Source organism: Ixodes scapularis, unplaced genomic scaffold, assembly GCF_016920785.2.
Source record: "Ixodes scapularis isolate PalLabHiFi unplaced genomic scaffold, ASM1692078v2 PGA_scaffold0__279_contigs__length_252992795, whole genome shotgun sequence".
Taxonomy (NCBI): domain Eukaryota; kingdom Metazoa; phylum Arthropoda; class Arachnida; order Ixodida; family Ixodidae; genus Ixodes; species Ixodes scapularis.
The window spans coordinates 23,057,863-23,080,846 of NW_024609835.1; the positions used below are offsets into that span (position 1 = coordinate 23,057,863).

Sequence of the window (22,984 nt, forward strand, 5' to 3'; positions counted from 1 at the left end):
ACCGCACTTTATTGGAACTGAGATTTTGCGGTATTTGCGTTATCAAATATACATGCTGTCTAGGAGAAATGGTCGTTTATAAGATGGTGAAAGGTTTTCGAGCCGAGGAGGAAATATTCATGCTCGAAAAAAAAGGAAATATACGGATATGCCAAGTTTTACACGGCTATACCCACTATAGATGTCTTGGTAAAATTAGCGCAAATACAAGGGATGAAGAACGTAAAGACTTTTGCACGGCTTCTGGTCGAACAGATGACGAGCACCAGTTCCTTGGTCAGAATTGGAAACGAATGGAACGCGCTGCATCTTGCCGTGAAGCATTTTCACGAAAGCCGTCGCCAAATGCATTCTGTAAATTAATCTACCTGCCGGAGATTAATCAGTCTGCCGAACACCACTTACGTCTTCGTTAGAAGCACATCTTAGCTTCCACTTGTGTCTGATGCCACATCCGCTGACCAAATAGAACCTGGCACCACGCGCCGCTCAATTCGTGTGGCTCGTGATAAAAAAAAAAAAAAAAAAAAAACTCTTTGGATGACGTCACTGCCAGCTGCTTTTCGTCATTTTGCGGCCATGTTCAGTAAGCTTTCAAGATGGCTGGGTCAAGGGTGCCTTCATGTGAGCCTAATGTGAGCTGGGTCCTTGTAGAAAAAATGTATTAGCGCCGAGATGTTTCGGTGGCGCCCACTTATGGTTTCCCTCCGTGATGTCACGACTGGGATTCGCCTCGCCGTGACGTCACCAGTTGTTATTCTGGCTACTTACCATCGGGTGCGACGACAAGTTCGATGGTGTTTTTAAAAAGCACAGTAGAAGCTAGGAGCCATCGCAATCCGAAACTAACACCGTCAAAGTTGACAATCTGACAGTGCTCATATGCCCATGGTTTGGCCAATCGTGGAAAGCTGACCACAGCGACCATGGACAGCGATGCTTTTGGCCGCGCACATCGCTAATAGAGCGGGTCAGTTTGGAAACTCACTTCCCGGCGTGACGTCATTTCGTAGAGCGCGCGAGAGGTGGCTGGCGCTGTGGTCGATCGACTCTCGGCGGTGTCTTGTTGTTGTTCTTGTTCCTCGTGTTTTCGCTCGTCTCATCGGTGGCTCGTCGTAAGCTCGTTAGCGTTCTTTTCTGGTGCCGGGAGCTTCGAGTCGTTCTCCAATCAATGAGAAAGCATGCTCGGGTGCTGTGCTCCTGGCTGTTGCAGCGGGTACGCCTCTCAGGCGTCAAGAAGTGACGACAAGCGCCACTTCTTTACCGTTTCGAAAGATGCTATGCGCCTGAAGGTATGGCAGAACTCGGTTCCTAAAAAAGTGCTCAAGCTCACATAAAAAAAAATATCATGTGTGCGTTTCGCATTTTCATCTTGACGACATTAATCGTCATTCTTCGTACGTCATCAATGGGTAGGTGGTTTTGATGGCCAGGGGGCAATGACTATTAACAAAAGATGCTGTGCCATGTCTCTTCCCAAATGTCCTCGAAAACATCTCTTGAAACCAACCGCAAAGAGCAGCAAACGAAACGCTCCCACAGATCTACGGTTTACTCAGGATACAGCCAGTTCTGTCACCACCAATGATGTGATGATTACAGATGAATCCGACGCAGAAGACGATCACAGCACCCGAACTGACACGCGCACCGACGTTTGGTGGAGCCAGAGCCTTTTGGTGGAGCCAACGCCTCCTGTTCAAAGATGCCCGTCAGGTGGCTCTCTGATTGCGGCCTGTCTAAAGCCCCTTGATAGAGGCGTTTTTTTACAAGTACCGCCAACCATTGTTGTGGAAACGAGCGAGGCACGTGCCGCGAGCGGGTGCTCCGCCGCCATTCGCTTCCAAGGGCCGCTCATTTCAGTGCTGCGCCGCCATTTGCTTCCAAGGGCCACTCGAGACACGGGCCACGTGCGCTCGTGCATTTGACGCTACTTGCCAGACAAACGGAAACATATCGAGGGGCTTTAGGCCTGTCTAAAGCCCCTCGATGTGTTTGCGCTTTTATCAAGGGGCTTTACCCCCCATTCACACTGGAAGCGGATCCGGGTTCGCGAAGCGGTTGCGAAAGCGGTTGTATAAAGATCCAGTGCAATTGCACGCGCATTTGATGTCATCGTGTGCGCGTGCAATTGTACTGAATCCTTATACAACCGCGTTTGCAACCGCTTTGCGAACGCGGATCCGCTTCCAGTGTGAATGAGCCCTTAGGCCTGTCTAGGGTGCCTCAATGTGCGTCTGTCATAGGGTGAAGACACCCACTGTTATATTGAAAACTGCCTGCGCGTGCCGAATGGGCCTTAAAATGGCGCCAAAGCACCAGGCAGGGCTAGAGCCACTCTATATGGCAGCGTAGCTGCCAGAGTAGCGACACGACGCAAAATTATCTAGATGCACGACGTCAGAAGCGCTGATAGTGATCTCCATTTTGGGCCTGGGAGGTTGCCATGGTAACCGTGCTTCTAGCGACGCCGGGCGGCAACCTTTGTAGTCTCGTTGATATCTCCATTCGTTCATTGAAAAGTGGTATAAAACGCTTGGCATCGCGGTACGGCAAGAACCTCTGGAGGAACGGTGCCTGTTTTTTCTAAAAAGTGAGACGATTTGCAGCCCGGGGGCTGTCGGGCGACGAGAGCTGCTATGGTATCGTACGTGCACGGACAGCGGTGGTTTTCGGCGCCGCCGGGATGGCGGCCGCTTCGTGGGACGAACGTACCGTCCCAGTACTTTCGGACTTTGCTCCGATGGAACAAAATCCGATTACGCCGGCCAGACAGGACGATTGGCTCGGGACATGACTGCTGCTCGACTGCCCCATAGTGAGCGAGTATATGTTTAGCATCATACTTTTTCAAGACCCGATCATCCCTTCAAGATGAGATTCTCTCACCGACTGGTGAGGCGCGACGTCGACGGGGTTCAACCAAGAAGGACGGCATGGTGCTCTCTAGGGAATTGTTGACGCCATCAAAAGAGACGGACGCCGGATATGAGGTGTTTTTGCCGACAGGCAAAATGGTCGTTCAGAAACTTACCGACATTCAAAAAGTCAATATTTTTATCTGGTGTAGCGCACATATCCGTGTTAAAGGAGCCACGAAATTATTTTTAAACTTCTTCTTTCTTACCTGTAATCCTCAACTCAAAAGAGAACTGTGAAATCACGCAGTCGTGACATGCTAGGGCACCGGTGCGATGACCCCAAGCTTTCACCGTGCTTTTTATGCACACCGTAGAACTTGGCATTCGCAAGTGATGATAAGCCTTTTCAGTGCACTCATTGACCAGTAACGCGAATTCAAATATCCAAGGACGAATTGATTGCTGACGAGCGCATACATCCGAGTGACGCAGTTTTCGTGTCGAATGCGTGAGTTGAAGTCGGCTGACGTCATTTTGGCCCTTGTAGGCATTGTAAAGAGGATATTTAGAACCATACACACATGATGATAACGTCATAGCACACTGACATTAAGGAGCACAAAACGGGCCCAGCTACAGAAAATAAATATTACACTCGTAAGAAATAAATACGTCTGTAACTTGTTAATTACAAAAACGAACACACCTCTGAGCATTTAAGTTTAATAGTATGTGTTGATGCATTATTATATAGCAGGACATTTCATATACGTCACTTAAGCAAACGCCAGTTTTTCATTTGAAAAGCAAACCAAAAAACACTGCGATCAACTGCAAGCTATTGCAACGAAAGCAAGTTATATCAAAATCTTCAGAACTGCCATTTTGTAAAATTGGCGATTAGTAAAAAAGGTTAAAGATCGCAGGAGCTTCCTCGCTAAAAAATGATGTGATTATTCGGTGACCCAGGGCTGAAACAATTTCCCCTAGGCCCTACACGTGCCATATACCTTTCGTTATGATTCTCAAAAATTCAAACTTTCAAAGGAAGCTAGAAAAATGCGAAAATTTTATCCTAAAAGCTATGTGGAGCGCAAGTTCGTCTGCTTCTTTTTGCAGGGGTTGTGGTGACATCAGAATGCCGAGATCTGAGTGGCTCCGATTGAAGGATAGTGGGTAGACCTAAAAGCAAGCTGCCTTGAGGTCTACCCACTATTCTTTATTCAGAACCAATCAGAGCTCGGCGTTCTGACGTCACCACAACCCCTACTAAAAGAAGCAGACGAACTTGCGCTGCGCGCATCGTGAAATCGTTGATTAGTATACTTGAGAGTTGCGTGAATATTTCTACAGCGTGTTGTTGGTCAGCCATTTCAAAGTTGCGACGAGTCACTCGCTGCAGATGAGCAATTTAGCCAATGCAGTATAACCGCTAGCCTTGGGTCTATAGGTCTTTAACGTGCACCACGCAGCAGTGATACAAAACCGCAAGCGGTACGATGCTCATCCAGATCGAAACGGGCAGGGGTGGGGATTGAACCCAGGTTCCCTGGTTGATTAGTACAAAACGTAAACATGGCAGGAGCTTCCTCGCTAAAAGTTTGTGATCATGCGGTTACCTGGGGCAAAAACAAATTCCCCAAGGCCCAGCGTGCGACGCATAGATTTCGCATCGATTCTCAGACACTCCAATGTTCAAATAAAGCTAAGAGAATGCGAAAATTGCATGCTAAATGTCTTATCGATCCTCAAACACATCCGGAAACCCGAGCACCGCTAAGGCGATATTACTGATGCTGTCACACAGGTGCTAATATCCAGAGCGATCTTGCAGAGAAAGGGTATGAAGTGTCATTCTTTCAGATCTTCACGTTATACCTACGTCAGAAAGCACGAAGAAGCCCTAAATCGTCGGCAAGCTGGGGCACATCACGACTCCGCGCACCGAACAAACTCTCATCCACCAGCTCTGGGCGCTGCCATCTTACCGATGACATCACGGCTCTTGAGAGGTCACGTGACGAGTCGTCACTCGGTTGCTACGGAAACCGAGCCAGCTCAGCTCGTTGCTATGGTACCGCGTGTGACCAATCGCGGTGAGAGGCGGCACAGGGAAAAGCGTGGCGCTACTCTGGCAGCTACGCTGCCATATCGAGTGGCTCTAGGCAGGGCTAAGCGCTCGCTCCGAACGAGATCGAAGCGCGTGCATTCTGGGCATAGAAATGGCCGAGGTGACGCCACTCTAAGACAGACTAGAGCCACTAAATGAGCTGCGCTTAGAGTATCGGCACTCCGTTAACCGACATTGTTGTGGGCGCCGCCATTTTGGCTCGTATGCAGAGCAGACGCAACTGCCGATCGTCATGATTCAAAAGTGCGACTTCTTCAGCATTAGATTCGGTTGTGGAAAGGTCACGCAATATTGCTTTGCTCTGTCACGAACTATTTAAACATTTGTGGAGGGCGGAAAGGCGTTTCCTGTGATTTCAGATAAAGCTTCAGATAACTGGCAACCATGATTTTACGACACAATATGGCGAAGTGTCGTTACTCTGAAGCGTAGCTTATTAGTGGCACTAAGACAGACGTGGCGAAAGTTTATGAAGGCACCCTAGGCTTGTCCAGAGTTCCTCGATATGCTCCCCCGAAGGGGGAGCAGAGTTGCGCATTTGTTTTCCCCGCGCCGCCACGCCGCTATTCGCCGAGATCCATCACGTGAGGAGCAAAGCGCTGCAACAGTTGCGGACACGAACACGACGCGTCTGAGGACTGTAAAGGTGTGTCCACACGACGGACCGGGCCGCGGACCGATTGATCACGTGATAATATTTTTAGGACAGACGTCGGCTTTGTGTCCAAGGCAGTGACAGTTATGACACACTTAGGGCCTAGGTCTGTATGAGGTGATAGCCGCCTCGGTGGCTGCGAGGCGAGAGCGCTGACCTACGGATCACCATGTAGCGGGTTCGAATCCCGGCCGAGGTGCCCACAATCTGACGGAGGCTTATTGCGAAGGAGGCGACGTGTAATCGAGCTTTCGGTTGCACGTCAAAAGATCCCCGGGTGGTCTAAATTAATCCTCAGTCCTCCGCTGGGGTGTGCCAGATGCTCGTCGTTGGTTTGGCACGTAAAACCCTCAAATTTGATTTGTATGGGGTGACCCTAAATGCCTCGCGGCCCTCAAATGTGATGACGACCGTTCTTTCTGACTGGCGGATAGTTCTGGCTGAGGAGACCTCGTGGATTTTGCACTCGAGTTCTTTTGTTAACGAGTCCGGAGTCTTGTCGTTCTTGTATCCTCGCCGGTAGGTGACTCCTTTGATTTGCGAGTTTGAGATTGCCACGTATGGCTTCATGTCAAGCGCTTTTCGTTTGCGGTCGATTTTGCCTATTGTCATGACTGCGGGAGAACAACGAGACGGGTTTATAGGCCTAACCACGTCCTCGGTCGTACCTCCCGAGTTCTCTCGTAGACGGAGCCACTCACGATGCATCCGCGTCTCCCCAACAAAAAAAAACGACGATGTCGATAGCCTCACGGTTCTTCGTGATGATGGCGATGGTGTTGGAACGTCAATTCGTGTGAACTGGGGGGCTATGTTGCGCTTTTTGCACTCCCAGGAGACTAGGGAGAGGGAAGTGACGTCAACGACACAGCAAACGCAGATTGGGTGTTGATTTCTTTTTCTTCTGTCAACATCCAATCTGCATTTGCTGTGTCGTTGACGTCACTTCCCTCTCCCTAGTCTCCTGGGAGTCCAAAAAGCGCAACATAGCACCCCTGGGGTGCTTTTTGCACCCCCAGGAGACTTGGAAGAGGGAAGTGAAGTCAACGACACAGCAAATGCAGATTGGATGTTGACAGAAGAAAACGAAATCAACACCCAATCTGCGTTTTCTGTGTCGTTGACGTCACTTCCCTCTCCCTAGTCTCCTGGGAGTGCAAAAAGCGCAACATAGCCCCCCTGAGCACTCCTTGTCGCTTACACCGGTCTTGGTAATCGCGTCGCGGATGTTCTTGCTCGCAATATTGTGAACGTTTTCGCGACACACGGGCTTAAGGACAACTGTGTGCGTGGGTGTCTATGACATGGATTTATTGGACTGGTTGCGTCGGCGACGTCTGCTGTATTGGTGCCACTGGCCATCTTGTTTGTCTTGTTCCATGGGGGCCGTAATAACATCGCCATTGGCGAGATTTTGTGTGTCCTGGCTCGAAGCTTCGGTGCCAGAAGTAAAATGCTCTAACTCGGTGTTGTCACTGGAGGTTTGGTACATGTAGTTGTAGAACGCGTTTCTGTTCTGCAAGAGCATTGCTATGTGTTTTTCGTGCTCTTCATAGCACGAAAAAGCGGTGTACTTCTTTTTATTAACCTTGATGCGAGCGTATTCTTCTTTTCTTTCTTTGAATGCCTGGAGCTGTACCCAGTCCTCGTCGGCATTATCGCGTCCTACATTCTTTCAGGCGGAAGCCTCTTTCTGTGTACTGGAATATGGGTTTGCGAGCGCAATGTTTCTTTTGGCGGGTCGAGTCTCTCCCGCGGCTTGAGAGTCCTGTGTAGTGGCTGGGAGGGCCTGAAGGTCCCCCTCGACGCCGTTGACTCCCAGGGATAAATGGGGGTCAGGGGCTTCTAACGGATCGTCGGGTCCCGAAATCGGGATCCGGCGGTGAGCTTGTTAGCTGTGAACCTAAAGTTCGATGAGCCTTCTTCTTCTCCTCTCAGTGGTCATGAGTGAGTGAGAAAACGTATTTATTAAAGGAATGGGATACATCACGATTTCTTGATAAAGTCATCCAATCGTGACGGGGGAAGGGGATTATGGGAAGGGTAGGGGGAGGAGGCTAAATGTAACAGGCGATCCCCGACGAGCGGACGAAACTAATCAGGGAATCGAGAATGTGTTTGCGGTGCGGGTGCTCGAGCCTGGGTTGATTGATTGAAACGTTTATTTAATTTCCATGCCTCTGGTCTATGGAACCTCATGTGGCATGGGGGAAGGGGGAGTGGGAGAGGGGTAGTGATGGGATGGTGATGGATTAGACGTACCGTCCGATCCCGGAGGACCGGAGGTAGGAGATGATTGATGCGAAGATGAGATCGCGTTCTGCGGGTGCTGAGGTTCTCGGATGCGTCCATTCCCGAAGGGTCATTGGTCTAAGGTGCGGCGGTAAGGTGTTAATTGCCGCTATCCGTTCTAGTGACGTCCCTTCACAGGACCATACAAGATGGTAGCAAGTCGCAGGGAAACCGCAGTGTGGACATCCAGGGTCAGGACCTGTGTCATTCTCATCTGTTGACTTGTAGAACTTGGCACGCCAAGAGGGAGTCACCATAGTCCGAGTCTGGAGCCTGTGTAGTGCGACTTGCTCCCATCGTGGAAGCCCGCGAGGGATCGGGTGGGGGTTAGAAGGTAGGAGCGCTGCAAGGCGCGCTTTTCGTGCTCTTTGTTCTTCCTTCTTCTTTTGCGTTAGATCAAAGCCCTCGTCAGGTGGAACGTCCCGTTGAACGGGCGAGGGGACCGGGCCTTGTGAGGGCTGAGTATTTGCCTGTAGCAGTGCCCTCGCGGCCCCGTCCGCCCGCTCGTTCCCTGGAACGCCTGCGTGGCCCGGTATCCACGCGATGGTGATTGTTTGTCGAGCCGCGGCTTGACGAACCAGTTCGCGGATGCGCGCAACTGTAACGTTGCATGTGCTCAACTGCTGTAGTGCACGCATCGCCTCTTGGGAGTCGGTGTATATTCGAGTTTCTGTAGTTTCTGCTCGTGGCATGTTCGTGGCTGTTTCAACGGCGAACAAAACTGCCAGAAGTTCAGCCATGCAACTGCTCCGTGTACATGCGGTAAGCTTGTGGTTCGTCTCTTTGCGTGTAGGGGAATGCCAGGCAATCGCAGTGCGGCCGTTGTTGTCTCTCGCCGCGTCCGTGTAGAAGACATCCACGTGCGCGGCAAGCTTGCTGACTTCAGCGCGGTGGATGGCTACTTGTGTAGCACGTCGTCCAGGGTGATCAGGTCCTTGATGACTTGGGAGGGGCTTGATGGGAGTGACTGCCTCTGCATCCCAAGGTGGCGTCGGTGTAGGCATGAGTGGGCCGTCAATTAGGTCGGAACGGCCAATCGAGGCAAGAATAATTCGCCCGTGAGGAGTGCGAGATAGCCGCTGAGCTTGGCTTATCCGCATCTCCTCGGCAATCTCACGGATGGTGTTCATTTGAGCGGTCCTTTCTAGCTGTTCAACCGGTGTGAAGCGGGGGAGCCCTGTAACGACCCGCATGGCCGCTCTCAGCATGGTTACTAGTGTGGTTTCTTGAGTATTTGTAAGGCGGAGGTAGTTCAGTCCGTACACTACCTTCGAGATTAGGAGGGTACGGACGAGTCGCCGGAGGAGATCATCCTGTGCACCCCAGGCCTTGCTCGAGATAGCCTTGAGCAAGTCTAGGCCCTCCTTCCACTGCGATTTTACTCTCCGAAGCCAAGTGACTGCACCGCCTTTGTGGTCAAATGGGACCCCGAGGATTTTGACGGAGTTGTTCTGGGCGATGGGGATTCCATCCACCCTCAGTTGGATGTCGGTACGGGCGCTCCTGCGTCGGCTGGGTATAACCATGTACGTGGTCTTCTCCTTTGATAACTCCAACCCTGATCGGATGGCGAAGGTCATGACAACGTCAAGCGCGCTCTGCATGTAGCGTTGTTGGCTATCCGCCCCACCTGCCGTCGTCCACAGGGTGACGTCATCCGCATAAATGGTGAAGCGAATTTGTGGGATGGCTTCAAGGGCGAGAGCCAGGTCAACGATGGCGATGTTGAATAGTAGCGGCGACAAAACCGCCCCCTGTGGAACACCGATATTGTTTGTTCTCCATTGACCTTTAGTTTGTCCGATAGAAACCTGGAACGTGCGATCCTGTAGGAATGTTTTGATGAAATTCAGGAATCGGCCCTGTATACCTCTTTTCTTTGCGGCGGCCACGACTGTGCTGTGTGGTATCGAATCGAATGCCTTCCGTAGGTCAATGGCCACGAGTGTACGCGGTTGGCTTTTAAAAAGCCGGCGCTGGTAGAGATCATGATGTATCATGAGCAGGCTGTCTTGTGCCGAAAGGTGAGGTCTGAAGCCCGTTTGCATGGGATGGAAAGCACCCGTCGATTCAAGAATCCATGTCAGGCGTGTTGTGACCATGCGTTCTAAAACTTTACAAAGGTTGGACGTCAAGGAGATCGGGCGGAGGTTAGCCACCGCGTGTGGTGTCTTGCCGGGCTTTGGGATAGGGATCACCGTAGACCTCTTCCAGTCGGACGGGAGTTCACCGTTCACCCAAATGGTGTTGAATGTGTCAAGGAGCTCTTTCATGGCATCTTGTGGAAGGTTCCGGAGCGCGGTGATGGTTACACGGTCTGGTCCAGGTGCCGACTTTGCTCGTGCCGCGCCAAGAGCGTCCAGGAGTTCTGCGAGCGTGAAAAGGGCGTCCGCCGGCTGTTCGTGCACGATGGTTTCCCGGGCGTAGACTTCGGCGGCGGGTGGCTCGGGCTGTTGGGGGAAGAAACAATCTCCTGCCTCTTCCGCAAGCTGCTCTTCCGTGATGTCAAGGCGGAGCGCTAGATTGCTTCCGGTGTTGCACATTTTTGTTTTCCCGGCAAGCCCTTTGTAGGCTTGCCACAGCTTGCGGTAGCCTGTCCGTTCGTTAAAGGAGTCGCACAGGCTACGCCAGATAGTGCGGCGGAGCTCGATTGTGTATTTTTTGGCCTTTGCTGTCGTGCGATTTAGGCAGATCTTATTCCGGAGGGATCTCCTGGCTCTGTAGCGCTGGAGAGCCTCCAGTCTCCTGTCCCACAGCTTGATCAGGTGCAAATCGGGAGGTGGTGTGTCTTCCTTGACGTTGTATTCCGTACGGGACTCCCGAAGGGCTCGCTGAATCCGGTCTGCGAATGGGACGTTGGCAAGACGGCTCATTGCGGTGCGGAAGTTGTCCCACTTTGTGAAAGTGACTCGACGCCTGGGCGAGGAGCTGATGGGGAGCTTTATGCGTATGGGGAGGTGGTCACTGCCCCATGGATCAGTCTGGACTTGCCATTGCACCTGTAGACGTGGAGAGGCCCAAGTGAGGTCGGGAGACGTGTCTTTTTGGCTGGCGACTTGGGCCAGCCGTGTTGGAGTGTCAGGGTCGTTGCATAGATGAAGCCCAGCTGCGAGGCATGCTCTCTTGATGTGCTTTCCCCTGGCGTTTTTGTTCGGGTATCCCCACGCGGTATGTCGGGCGTTGAAGTCTCCAGCTAGGATGGTATGCTTGTTCTGTTCTACCAAGCCCTTTATCCAATTGACCTCGTTCGAGTCCCCGCACGGTCTTATGTATGTGTTATGTATGTTGATGGGTGTGTCTCCAAACTTGACCCGCGTGGAGACGACTTCGCGGTCATCAGAACATGACGCCTCGGAATTCAATTTTGCCTGCTTGTGCTTTTTCTTTATAAGTGTAACTACAATACCGAAATTTGATGTCTGTCTTTGTATACTGGGGTTAATGTAAGTGTTGTATCCCCTAATTTTAAGATTCCTGACGTTAGCCTCCTGAAGAAGAATAACGTCAGGTGCCTTGTTGTTAAGTATTGACAGACGCGTTTTGAATTCATGAATTTTCTGTTGTAAGCCACCGCAGTTCCATTGCAGGATCCATGGTTGCGGGTTCACTCGAAGCTTGTTGCGCTTGTGGATGTGTTTTGCCCCTCGGGTGTTTGTATGTGTATGAGAATTACTATCCGTCACTGCGAGTGCCTATGAGTTTGTGGATAGCCGCCGTGAGCTCGGACAGCTGTTTTTCAACTCGCGCAAATCCCGCGTATTGAAGCTGTAGGATCTGCGTCGGCATGTCCATCTGTTGGGGTGGATGCGTCAATAATGAAGTGGGTTGGAATGCTCCCATTGTCACTGCTGCATACGACACGCCGGCATCTTGGCTCACCGGTACAGCTGCAGGTGGTAGAGGCTTGGGCTTTTTGCTTCTTTCCTCCGTTCTCGTAGTTTTCTTCGGGGTGCGCCGCGGTGGGATTGCGCGCTTTGGACATTCATTGCTCGTGGCCACGTGGGCCCCATCACAGTTTGCGCACTTTGGATCTTTCGTGCACTCCTCCATACCATCGTGCTGGGAGCCGCACGTTCCACAGCGCTGACCTTTCCGTGGGCACACGTCCATTTTGTGGCCAATTGCATGGCATTGAAAGCAGACTAGCGGTCTCGGGCGGTACTCACGAACGGCGAGAACCTCGTGCATGTACGCCACCCGTTTAGGACAAGTTTTGCCCTGAAATGTCACGAGTATCACGTTGCCCTTCTTCCCCAAGGGGCGCGCTGCTACCACCTTCTGGGTTCTGCACACGATATCCTCCAGAAGTTGTGCAGGAGACACCTCATTACCCTGACCACGTAGGTACACAACACCGCGGCACTCGTTTCCGGCGAGGGCCTTGTATGGTTGGAATGTGCTGTCTTCGTCCCCCTTGCGGATTTCCTTTATTGTCATGAGCTTTGCGGTGATGTTAGGGTCCCTGGTGGTGATGGACAAGGCATTCGCTTTCTCATTCCGGTGGACGCTGTAGTCCGCTTGAGCGTGGATGCCGGCATGCTGGATTGCATCGCGGATTTCTTTTCCAGTGAATGCACCAACTTCTTTCTTTCCCACGGAGCGAAGCACCACAGTTTGTACCGGAAGCGGCCCCGGTGTAGATTTGTCGTCTTTTTCCGTTGCTTGTGGGCTTCGTTTTCTTCTCTGCGAGGAAGCGCCTGGGAGCGGCCATTCTTGGTCGTCGTCTGTCTGGGAGACCGACGTCGCAGTTAGCGGTACCGATGGTACGGATTGACCCGGCGTGGGTCCTTGGGACGTGCTGTACGTCGACGCGCCAGCTTGAGAAGCCCAGCCGTCTTCTTGTGGCTTCGGGTTTGCCGATGGGAAGCGGCAATCATCTTCCATTTGTTGTACTCCTTGATAGGACTCTGCCTCGCGGTCCCCAGTAGTTGGTCTCATGGGCGACCGTGACCTATCGTTATTTCGTTTAGACCGTGGGTACTGCCTTGGGTCTCTCTGTTTATGCTGGGGCGGGTCATTCAGGACTTCTTGTGGTAGCGGCACAAATCGAGCAACAAATTGTTGCAGAGCTTCCAGGATTGCCGGTTGGCGTTCAATCACTCCTGCCAGAACTTGAAAAAGTTGGCTCACCTCCGGCGGTGGTAATCTTTGGTGGGTCTGAAGGCCGGCGGACTGGGTCCCCTGCAGCTGACCTGTGCCATCTTCCCTGTCAACTTCTATTTGGCCCAATTTGCAAACGGTTTCTTGGGTCGGCATGTTCTGGATGCCTTCCGTTATTGGGCCCGATGTGGCCGTGGTTGTCTCTGTATTGGCAGCTCGAGTGTTTGTGTCTCCCATTTCAGGTGATAGGCTTAGCGCGCTGTTCATGACACCATGTTCGAACATCACTGAAGTCGTCCCTCCCGGGTCAAACATTGGCGGTCGGAGGGTGACGGGAGGCCCTCGTTGGTCCATGATGCCCTTTCGGGCGCGAAGGTCCTTTAATTTGGGCGCTGCGAATAGCTCTCGGCGGAGGTAAGAAAAGCAAGTCTTACAGATCAAGCGCTTCGTCGTCCTTCCCTCGAGCCTGGGCTCAGAACGAGCTCACATTAATAGGCTGTTAAGACCGGCAATCTCGATGGTGTCGCACGAGCTCACATTAATAGACTGCTAAGACGGGCAATCTTGATGGTGTCGCATGGCTCGCTATCAGCTCGCGCTCAGCTGTCGCGCACGCAGCTGTTGCCGCTAGTGAATGCAGCGTAGTTGTGACGTGTTCCCTTCTCTCGTCAAGCTTCGAGGTGTTTGCCGCTTGGGGCGGGTCGAGGATCTACTAAGAAAATGTCATGCGCAGGCCTTGTCTTCTGTGTGGTATTGGTTCGGTACGCGTTCCAGAGCAAGAGATAACCGCTCGAACGCTCGCGCACAGCTCAGTGACACTCGTCGAAGCCAGACCGAACCATAGAAAAGAAGAAAACCACCGCAGCACAGCTACAGAAAGAACCATGACTGTGACTGCCGAAACCGCCGCAAGCGGCAGCGACGTCGAGGACCGCCGCGCAGCGGACGTCCTCCCGGAGGTCTTGGACGGTCCCCCGGGAGAGAGGGACTCCGAGGTCCGAGACTGCGCGACGCTAGACAGCGCGGTGGTACAAGTGTCTTCGCCGGAGGAGGAGTCGGTCAGCCTGAGCAGTGACGGGGCGCCCCTCTGCAGGATCTGTCTGCTGGGCGACGACAAGGAGCCCCTACTCGAGCCGTGTGACTGTAAAGGTAAGACAGAAGTGAGGACAGGCGCAGGCCTTTCCTCCCTTGGTGTGTATTCACTGGACACCATATTTGAGTGCGCTGTTCACTGGGCATGCTCAGAGCACAGGTCAAATGTACGCACTACTTAAAATCGCCAAGTTTCCGTGCAAGGCCAATCAAAACACGGCGTCAAATGAACGTTTACCTGGTTTATTTGCATATCCAAAACATACGAAAGATGCTCCAAGATATTTTACGAAAAAAACCTGAGCTGAAACGAAGTTTGAACGTGTTATTCGTCTTGTCTTGAACACTTTTCATAAACAAAAGTGAGCCAACCGCAGGCCCATGCCGCAGCCGACGCAGCTTCTAACGCCATTGTTTTTTCTTTCAGCACCAGAACTTTTACACTTACACGGAATACACCATACCGCGCCCTTTTCACTCCTACCGCACCGTCTCGGGACTCGTTGTACGAGAGCGCGACTCCTTTATTGCGGGGTAAAGGGCTAGGGTGCCTTCATGTGCACTTTGCTTAGGGTGGAGACATCTGGCCATTTTGTCCCACGCTTTTTCTTTTTTGTTCAGAAGCGCGTGAAAGAGCGTGTCTGTGCGCGCATTTTTGGCGCTGACTGTGATATATGGCGACAATCTCTTTTTCGAAATTCCTTTGTATTTTCCCCGTGAGCGCCTGCTGTCGGCATCGGGTACTACAAGGGGTGGCATCACCCTAAACCACTGTGTAAGAAAGTATTTCGTGTAAGATACACTCTTTAGGTGAGGACACGGCGGGGCTGAACGCGCGGCGCGAGGAATCAGAGAGTGTTCGTTCGACGGGCATTCGATAGGCTGTGTTATTCCGCGGCCACCGTTAGGGTGCCTAAATGCGCGTGTGTATGAAGGCACTCTAGCCACCGTGCCCGCGGCTGACAGTATCGCCGGGGGCCAAACGGCGAAACTGTGTGAGAGCGAAACAAATTACCTCGTTGCCATGACACCCCCGTACACCGTGGTCTTTCTGCACGTGCGACAACCTTGCTGGAGCTCTGCGCGTGTGGAGCATGAGGCGGTACGAGCCGTCTTGTGCACTGCTGCCTGCCTCCTGCGTCTTACACATGTGCCCACGGGTTGACGAGTCTTCTGCCGGCGCCGCTTGAAACCATAGTGAGAGAGAGAAAGAGAGAGAGTGAAAAGCGAACTTTATCGGCACAAATACTTTACTAAGGGGAATACATTCCCCTCCGCTCATTTGCATTAGACAGAACGCCTACAGCGCCGAATCCAGCCCTGACGGAGGGGAGGTCCGCGTCAGTTCTGGCGCATGTGCACCTGGATATTCGCGGCGGTTGCGGCGGTCTCGTCTCCGATTCCACCTAAAGCCCCTTCATATTTCGAAAGTAGCGCAAGGTGCGTCGATGCACGAGGTGCGTGCAACGTGCAACCCTTGGGAGGATCATGGCGGCACAGCGCACCGAAGTGTTAAGCCTGGTTCAGACAGTTGCGTTTGACTGCGTTTGACTGCGTTGCGACTGCGACAAACCAGGACATCCCGGCTGCTTATATCGCGTGCCAAGATGATTCCTTGAATTGCATTCCACGCTTGATGCGAAGCACAGATGTGCCGGCGACTCGCTTTCGGTTCTCGACGCACTCAAACGCCAGTGCTTGAACCGGCCTTTAGGCGCAGCACTGATCTAGATTTGAGACGCCATGTTCTTCCTAGAAGTGGCGCGCGGCACGTGTTTCGAGCATTTCTGCAAAAATGAATTTCGTACGTAGAACAACCACCATCATCACCATCATTTACCGCCCGATAGCCGAGACCTCCCCGACGATAGATGGCTCTCGCCAAGCCCAGAAAACCTGTCCGCGCCGAGGCTATTGTATTTGAGTGGTGTGGAATGTATTACCCCTAGTAAAGTATTTGATCGCCACTTCGCGAGGAGCGCGCTGTCCTCACCTGAAGAAAGTGCCTGAAGAGTATTATCTTACACCGTGCCCTAAACAGAAGGACATGGAGGCACCTTATAAAGGGCGATTCACACACTTGCCTTGAGTCCGACCGAGGGTGAGGGTTGCTATGGCAACAGCTGTATCGAGTCCAACAAAACCGGTTTTTACCCCGTTTTGTCGGAGCCGACGCAGCTGTCGTAGCAACCCTCGCCCTCGGTCGGACTCAACGCAACTGTGTGAATCGCCCTTGACGTGCAAGTCGCTTTTCGCCGTCTACTGAAAGGAGTGTAGAAGGAGCCCGTCTACTGAAAGGAGTGTAGAAGGAGCGCTCGTCCGTCGTTTGTGTTTCTTACTCTGTCCTCGTCTTTTGTGCGCTTTTAAAACCAAGATGAGCGTTATTAGCCCCGAAAAGTTCGCGTGGCGCCCCCTTACGGCGAACTGGGGTGACGTCACGGCGAGGAGAGAATTTTTCCCCGACTCGCCCCGCTCGCCCTGTGGAGGCTGTGACTACGCTAGCTGTCGGCGCGCTCGTTTCTATTTATTTATTTTTTTTGCATGTTTTTCGTAGGAAGTGTAAATTTTTATATGTGCCTTTGTGGAGGTATGGCCTGTAGTTACAGGCGAAACTTCAAGCAACATTTTAAGCATGGTTGACAGGTCAGGCAACGCATGAATCACGCTGGTATATGAAAATAAAGAAGTATGGCCACAATTGCAGGAGCATCACTGTATAGATTTACATTCCGCGCAATAAATGCTGCTGAGTGTTCTCAATGAATTGGCAGGTTATGTATACTATTGTTTTTTGTATTTGTTTTTAAACAAGATCGCCGAAGCAGAAAAGCTGCAAGCTGCTCGAGCAACATGCTAAATACAGTCTGAGCCATGACAAGAGAATCACAAGTAAGACAGCTTAAGTGCAGGGGCAAAGTAAAAAAAAACAAAAACACAAGGAACATTTATTTTATACATTGCTCGCATTTGTCCTTCGCTGGATTCGGATAGTATTTCAAGAGACTACACGGGTGGTATGTTTGGGCTTGTTTATATCAACCATTAACTAATGTATAACAAACGTAAGCGAAGGTGTCTAGCTCGTTATTAGTCCCTTGAGCCCTAAAATTCATATTTTACTTAAATCGAAATGTCCTGAAGCTAAAATACCAGAAGGTTTTCTCACGCAGACTGTCGCCCTTTACAGGTTCCACATTTTCTGCTACTAGTGCTGCATCTACCACTGGACAAACGTTCGAATGCTTGCTTTTACTCCTGTTCTCCTCTGTTGTCAGAGTCCAGCTGTAGGGAGTTTGGAGGCTGAGGAAGCTTTTGGGGACCTGCAGCAGTGTCTCTTTTAATTGGAAATGACAATGGACCTTTTCCGAGCAGCGTTCTGCGCACGCGCGAGCGCCCGATGCCAAGCGGCGGAAGTCAGAACGAAAAATCGAGGAAATTCGGAAGGAGGCGGTATATCAGCGAGTAGAACACGTAACTGCAGCATATATATAATTGTGTTACACAAAAAAAGAACGTCGACGGAAAGGAAAACATGACGTTTGGGTGGACGCCACGGATGCCCCTCTTTAAAGTCGCGTTGGGCAGGCGCCGCTGCTCAGAGAGCGAAGCAACTGGTAGCGTAGCTCTCATTATCGATTGGTAGCGCAGGTAGGTCACTTCCTCGATTTTTAGTTCGTGCAGCCACCGCCTGGTGCCGTCGGTATGTGGAAAAGGTTCATTCCGACTAAACGGTGTATTTTCCGAATACCCAAGACTGGAATAAAGAATGTCAGGAAAAAAGTATAAACATTCCAAACTACAGCACTATTGTTGTGCATATTTTGGGCAGTTCAATACAGTACAGGCAACTGAGGGCAATTCGTCCGTTTTTGGTGCTACCGTACAAACTGATTTCCAGTAATTGTGCATCTTCTAGGAAATATGCCTGCATACGTGTATAAACAATATATTTAATACACGAAGAAACTACATTTATGTAAACAACCTTGTTCCACGAGCACTTCAAAGGTAACCAGATACAGGGCCTTTAAAACATCTGCGAACCAGCGCATGCAGAGTGGCAGCGCAGAGCTGGGGTCGCGAGCTAATTTGCCGACCACCCAATGGCCCATGGTATAAATGACTCTTCAAATGCCTTGAAAGCGGGATGTAATATCGTCCTAAATCATGAACATGCAAGGAACCGGATTCCAGCGTCTGAAACACTTGCGCCACCGCTTCACGGACCCCTCGCAAGATTGCCTTGTGTCGTTCGGACGGACCGGGAGGTTCATCGTCGGAATTGCCTCCGCCGATTGCTTTCGGGATTCTTAACCCAATTTTAAAACTAAAAGGGACAAGCAAACTTATAAAATGTACGGAAGCACGTCAATGTCGGCCTAACTCAACGTCTTGTACACCGGGTAAACGAAATCCAGCTCCTCGAAGGGCTTGCGGCACACAACGCCAAACCAGGAAACCGGTGCTGGGAAGCGAGCCGATGCGAGATCGCGGAGCGGAGTCCTCCCCCCGACGTCACGGTACACCTCACCCAATCAGGACGCGGCCACCGCAGCGACGCTTGTGTTCGCTCTCGGGGCTAATAGCTCCTTGACTTCCGGAGAAGCTACTGAACGCACCCGTTGGAGGCGTGCGAGGAGACTCTTTTCCTCCTTTGTAGGAGGGAAAGTGGACGTAACAAGCGACCGAACAGAGCGAATGATCACTGCACGAACTGCGCCGCAGCCTCACGAAACAAGTCCAGTCCAAACCAAAGAAGGCTGGCTGCATGCACCAGGGCAATATATACTAACGCATTAATCATTGGTAGTCTTGGAAGGCCCGACTGCTGACGAGTCAAGTTAACTCAAAGAAACAAAACAAATATAATTTTCAAGGTCGGTACCTAAATATTCTCTTTTTTTTTTGCGAGAAAACACACGCGTTATGCATGTTATAAAATGCTGTTAGCAAGCAAGTCCGACTTGAACGCGTCTTGGCAGAACGAACGTGCCTCGTCTGCTTTCTTTTGTCTTATTTCACTCACTGACTCGTTCGATCTCTCAGGCCACCGATGTCGGCGTTTACGATTTGCAGCGCTCCGTTCCCGTCTTTACCCCCCGGCTAGAATTAGTTCCTTTGCCCATTCAAAGTTATCCAGTCGTTTTGCATCCATGCATCCATAGATCCAGATAGGACATGGAAACAACCTGCAATTGTCATTTTGCTTGCTTGCAGGAACCATCGGCAGTGTTCACCGAGACTGCTTGGAGCGCTGGATCCCGCGCACTGCCGACGGCAAGTGCCAGATCTGTCAGTTCCAGTTCACCGTGCGCCGACAGTCGAAGGTGAGGCAGCTTCGCTTGCACCTTTGGATTTAATTGCATCATAATTAAAACCTTAAACTGCAAGCTTCACCCTTGTTGGTGTTAGACTGGTGGCAGCTGATAAAACCCGTTTGCTCTACTGACGTCTAATCCCTGGTTAGCTTAGTTGGTAGACCGCTCCACCGGTAATGGAGAGGTCCCGGGTTCGATACCCGGTCCAGGCTCACCAGTTCCCTGGCTGTGTTTGGAGATTTGTGTTTGTCCCTCTTGTTCGTCTTCTCCAGGGTTTATTTTCGTCATTCCAGTACGGAGTTTCGCTGCACCCGCGATCAGTCCCTCTCCCCACCGCGCCTCTTCTCCTCCTCTCCCGCACTTGCGCTCCGCATATGATGCAAACAGGCTACAAATGTCTAGCACGCTTTACCGATGGTGTAGTGAAGAGGTCTCAAACACACGGCCCCTGGCCCGAACAGGGCCCCAAGGTCTCCTGCGGCTGCGAGCCCCCGCTCATGCATGCCCGCGGCGTTACATCGGCCATAAAAAAATAGTTGCATGACCGTGGATTCATGATCGTCGATTCATTTCAACTAAAAAAGAAGCTCTGCTCATAAAAGGTGTTTACACATTTTGCAATATTCTATTTTTTTTACTGAGTATTTCTTTGTCTAAATATTTACTTTTCTCCTTTTCTCATGTAGATGGCCGAAACAACAATTTCGCTGCGAGGCTTATCGCGCTAAATTTTTTAATGGACCGCAAGTTCTTTCCCTAATGACACATCTCAGCTGGACGAACCCACGCTCAACACAAGCAACTGCGAAATATAAAGCTATGAGCTCGGACTTGCAGCCGTCAAAATATAGCTTTAAAACAGAAGCCTTATAATGCTGCTATAAAAATTGCCAGAAAACACTGTCGTGTGAAGAAATATATATATATTTTTTTTTTTTTTTTTTCAGTCCTGTTGAGACAAGCGAATTGTGCGACGGGGGCAACAATAGTGCATGTGCTTTCTCTGTTCCATTTAAGAATGCCATCACGTTGAGATTTTAAATCTTGTAATAACATCAAGTGCGAACACAAAGCAGTCGTATCTCGCTTTTAAATTTTCTGCTTTTCCACAAACATAGAAGAGTAAAACGGTCTTTTTGAAGTCCATGTTGATTCGTCTTCAGTTGCGTTGTTGTTAAAAACATTACAAGGCTGTCCGTAAGAAGCTGACTATGCGTTTGCATTTTTTTTTATTGTTGCATTTCTATGTTACTGAAGTGTTTGTACTACATTACATTATACTTTTGCGTAACTTCTTGTGCAGTAAACCCTTCTGGCACAACAACCAAAGCTGAGTTAGCAATATTTGTAAATAAATAAATGAATAAATAAATAAAAATAGGCAAATCAAAACTAAAAATAACACTTCCAAAAAAAAGGCGAGTTTACAAAAAGCAGACAGCACAAGGTACTTTTTCTAAGATATTTTGGTGCGTCGCTGGGAGAGTCTGATACTTTGCTAAGTAAAACACCATGGTTGTTTTTGATTCTGGCCCAAAATAAAATATTGTTTCGTCCCGCACCCACCCCACGTCGGCCCTCGACCTTTCGGGGGTGGGCTATCTGGCCCTCCCACTCTGAGCTTTCTTCTTTTTTTTATTATTCGTGTCGTTTACAGCCGATCTGGTGGCTGCTGGGCGACCCGAAGGCGCGCCGCAAGGTGCTCGGCTACCTGGCCCTGGGCGCCACCTTCTCGGCTAGCATCGCATTAATCTTCTCGCTGGCCTGGCTCTACGCGCTACGCCTGTCCTCGCGGCTGGGAGACAGGTCGGCCGTCCTGCTCGTCGTGCTGCTCGCCGTCCAGAACGTGCTCTGGCACTACTTCCCCTTCCTCAGCTTCATGTGAGCGGCCGGAGAAGGGTGGACACTCCGACGTAGTTTCAGACAACGTCGGCGATTTAACTGATCCTTCGGGGTGGTTTCAGTTTCAGCGTCAAAGGAATGCACCAAAAGGGCATCCAATTTTTTTTGCCCCTGAACCCAAATCACCATGATATTTCGAAATATGTGCACATTGGCTATTTCAACTGGTTAATTAAATATAGGGAAGCCAGTATTGTTAGAAATCGGAATGCATTCGGTTCAGTAATCGTCGCAAAGCGGAGACTGAGCGGGCGGGACGGAAAGGAAAAACGGAGCAGTGGGGGAGGAAAACGAAAAAGGGGGGGGGGGGGGGGGGGGGGGGGGTAAACCTTTAAAAAAAACAAAAAAATCTAGCACCTACTGAATATGCCATGCAAAGATGTTTTCTTCATTCAGGCACACTTAACATAAAATTGCTCGATTCTCCTATAAGTAAAAGGTTGGGTGTTCTGTATTGCTTGACAAGATGCAAACATTCACATTTAAACTCTTAACCGAGGGTAATGAAAGATTTTGGACGTGCTCATCTCTCATTCGCAAAAACCACGTTTGACTTCACGGTCTTCATCTTGCAAATGTCCGCAGACATATACGTGCTGTAGGGGACACTTCGATCAAGGCCACTGTAAGATTTCGCAGATTTGAAAGCTTTAATTGAGATGGTCAGAGGAATACTTAATGAAGTCGTGCGCTAAAAATGCATTCTTCAGCTTATTGCTTGTTTGGAGATCGGCTGATCAGCAAATTCTATCTGTGACAAATCTCATGTACTTGTTCAGGGGTAATCCGGCCGGTAATACCGTGTTAGCAACCAAACATATATCTTTTTCTTGTAGTGCTTTTCTTTTTTTTTTTTTCTTACAAAAAGGGGGGGGGGGGGAGGTAAAATTCTTGTGTTGTTGTTGTTGTTTTTTTTGTTTTTTTTTTTTTTTGGGGGGGGGGCGATTTCTGTTGATGTTCTCGACATTTCTAATATTCCGCTTCGTCTTACGATGTACCACAGAGGGCGATACAAGCTCTCGAAGCCAATCTCATGCCGTGTGAGTATCACGTGACCATCGGGACAGGCGCGTAGTCACGTGATACATTCAAGGCGGTGGATTTGCTGGGATGGCCCGTAGCGTCCGCTGATGTCTGGGGAAGGAGAAAAATCGACCCCCCCCCCCCCCCCCTCCTTTTCCTCGAACGCTTCCGACGCCACCGCCGTAGCGTACTTGATTTTACCGTACAAGCGGGTATAATGGGGATATATGTTTTCCTATTGTGTAACGCGTATACCTGCCCGGCACTTCACAGGTACTCGTTTGACGCCATCAAAGAGTGGCGCCGAAAGAACTTCTCAACCAAGCTCGTCTTGGGCCATGTCTCCGCAACGCCACGCTGGTTGAGTGTCTGCTCCACCTAGGCACATCCTTCCCCTGTTTGTATTGCAGTAAAGACCGTTTCTGTTTATCGCTGCGTTCTTCCCTGCTTGTGTTCAGAAATGCCACGGGGTGCAATAAATACACCAACAACTGAGAATCATGAAAAAACAATGCTCGAAATAGGGACATAATTTCTTCGAGGTAATATTGTCTGCCACGGCGGACATCGGAGTATGCATAAAAAATATATTGTCTATCTCACTACCTGA

At 50.6% G+C, this 22,984-nt stretch overlaps 1 protein-coding gene across 1 annotated transcript; it reads left to right on the forward strand.

Moving 5' to 3' along the window:
* The first annotated feature begins 13,923 nt into the window (after positions 1 to 13,923).
* On the forward strand, positions 13,924 to 22,756 carry LOC115331275 (E3 ubiquitin-protein ligase MARCHF3-like). The gene is made up of 4 exons (XM_029993372.2): positions 13,924 to 14,188; positions 19,349 to 19,458; positions 21,107 to 21,330; positions 22,648 to 22,756. Exons 1-4 carry the CDS (start codon positions 13,924 to 13,926, stop codon positions 22,754 to 22,756), a joined length of 708 nt encoding a protein of 235 aa, XP_029849232.2.
* Positions 22,757 to 22,984: the final 228 nt, after the last annotated feature.

Excerpts from the sequence above, each read along its gene's own strand:
- LOC115331275 (XM_029993372.2), top strand. The coding sequence starts at position 13,924 with ATGACTGTGACTGCCGAAACCGCCGCAAGCGGCAGCGACGTCGAGGAC. Across the intron at positions 14,189-19,348 it reads CGAGCCGTGTGACTGTAAAG|GAACCATCGGCAGTGTTCAC; the intron begins GTAAGACAGAAG and ends GCTTGCTTGCAG. Across the intron at positions 21,331-22,647 it reads TTCCCCTTCCTCAGCTTCAT|GTACTCGTTTGACGCCATCA; the intron begins GTGAGCGGCCGG and ends GGCACTTCACAG.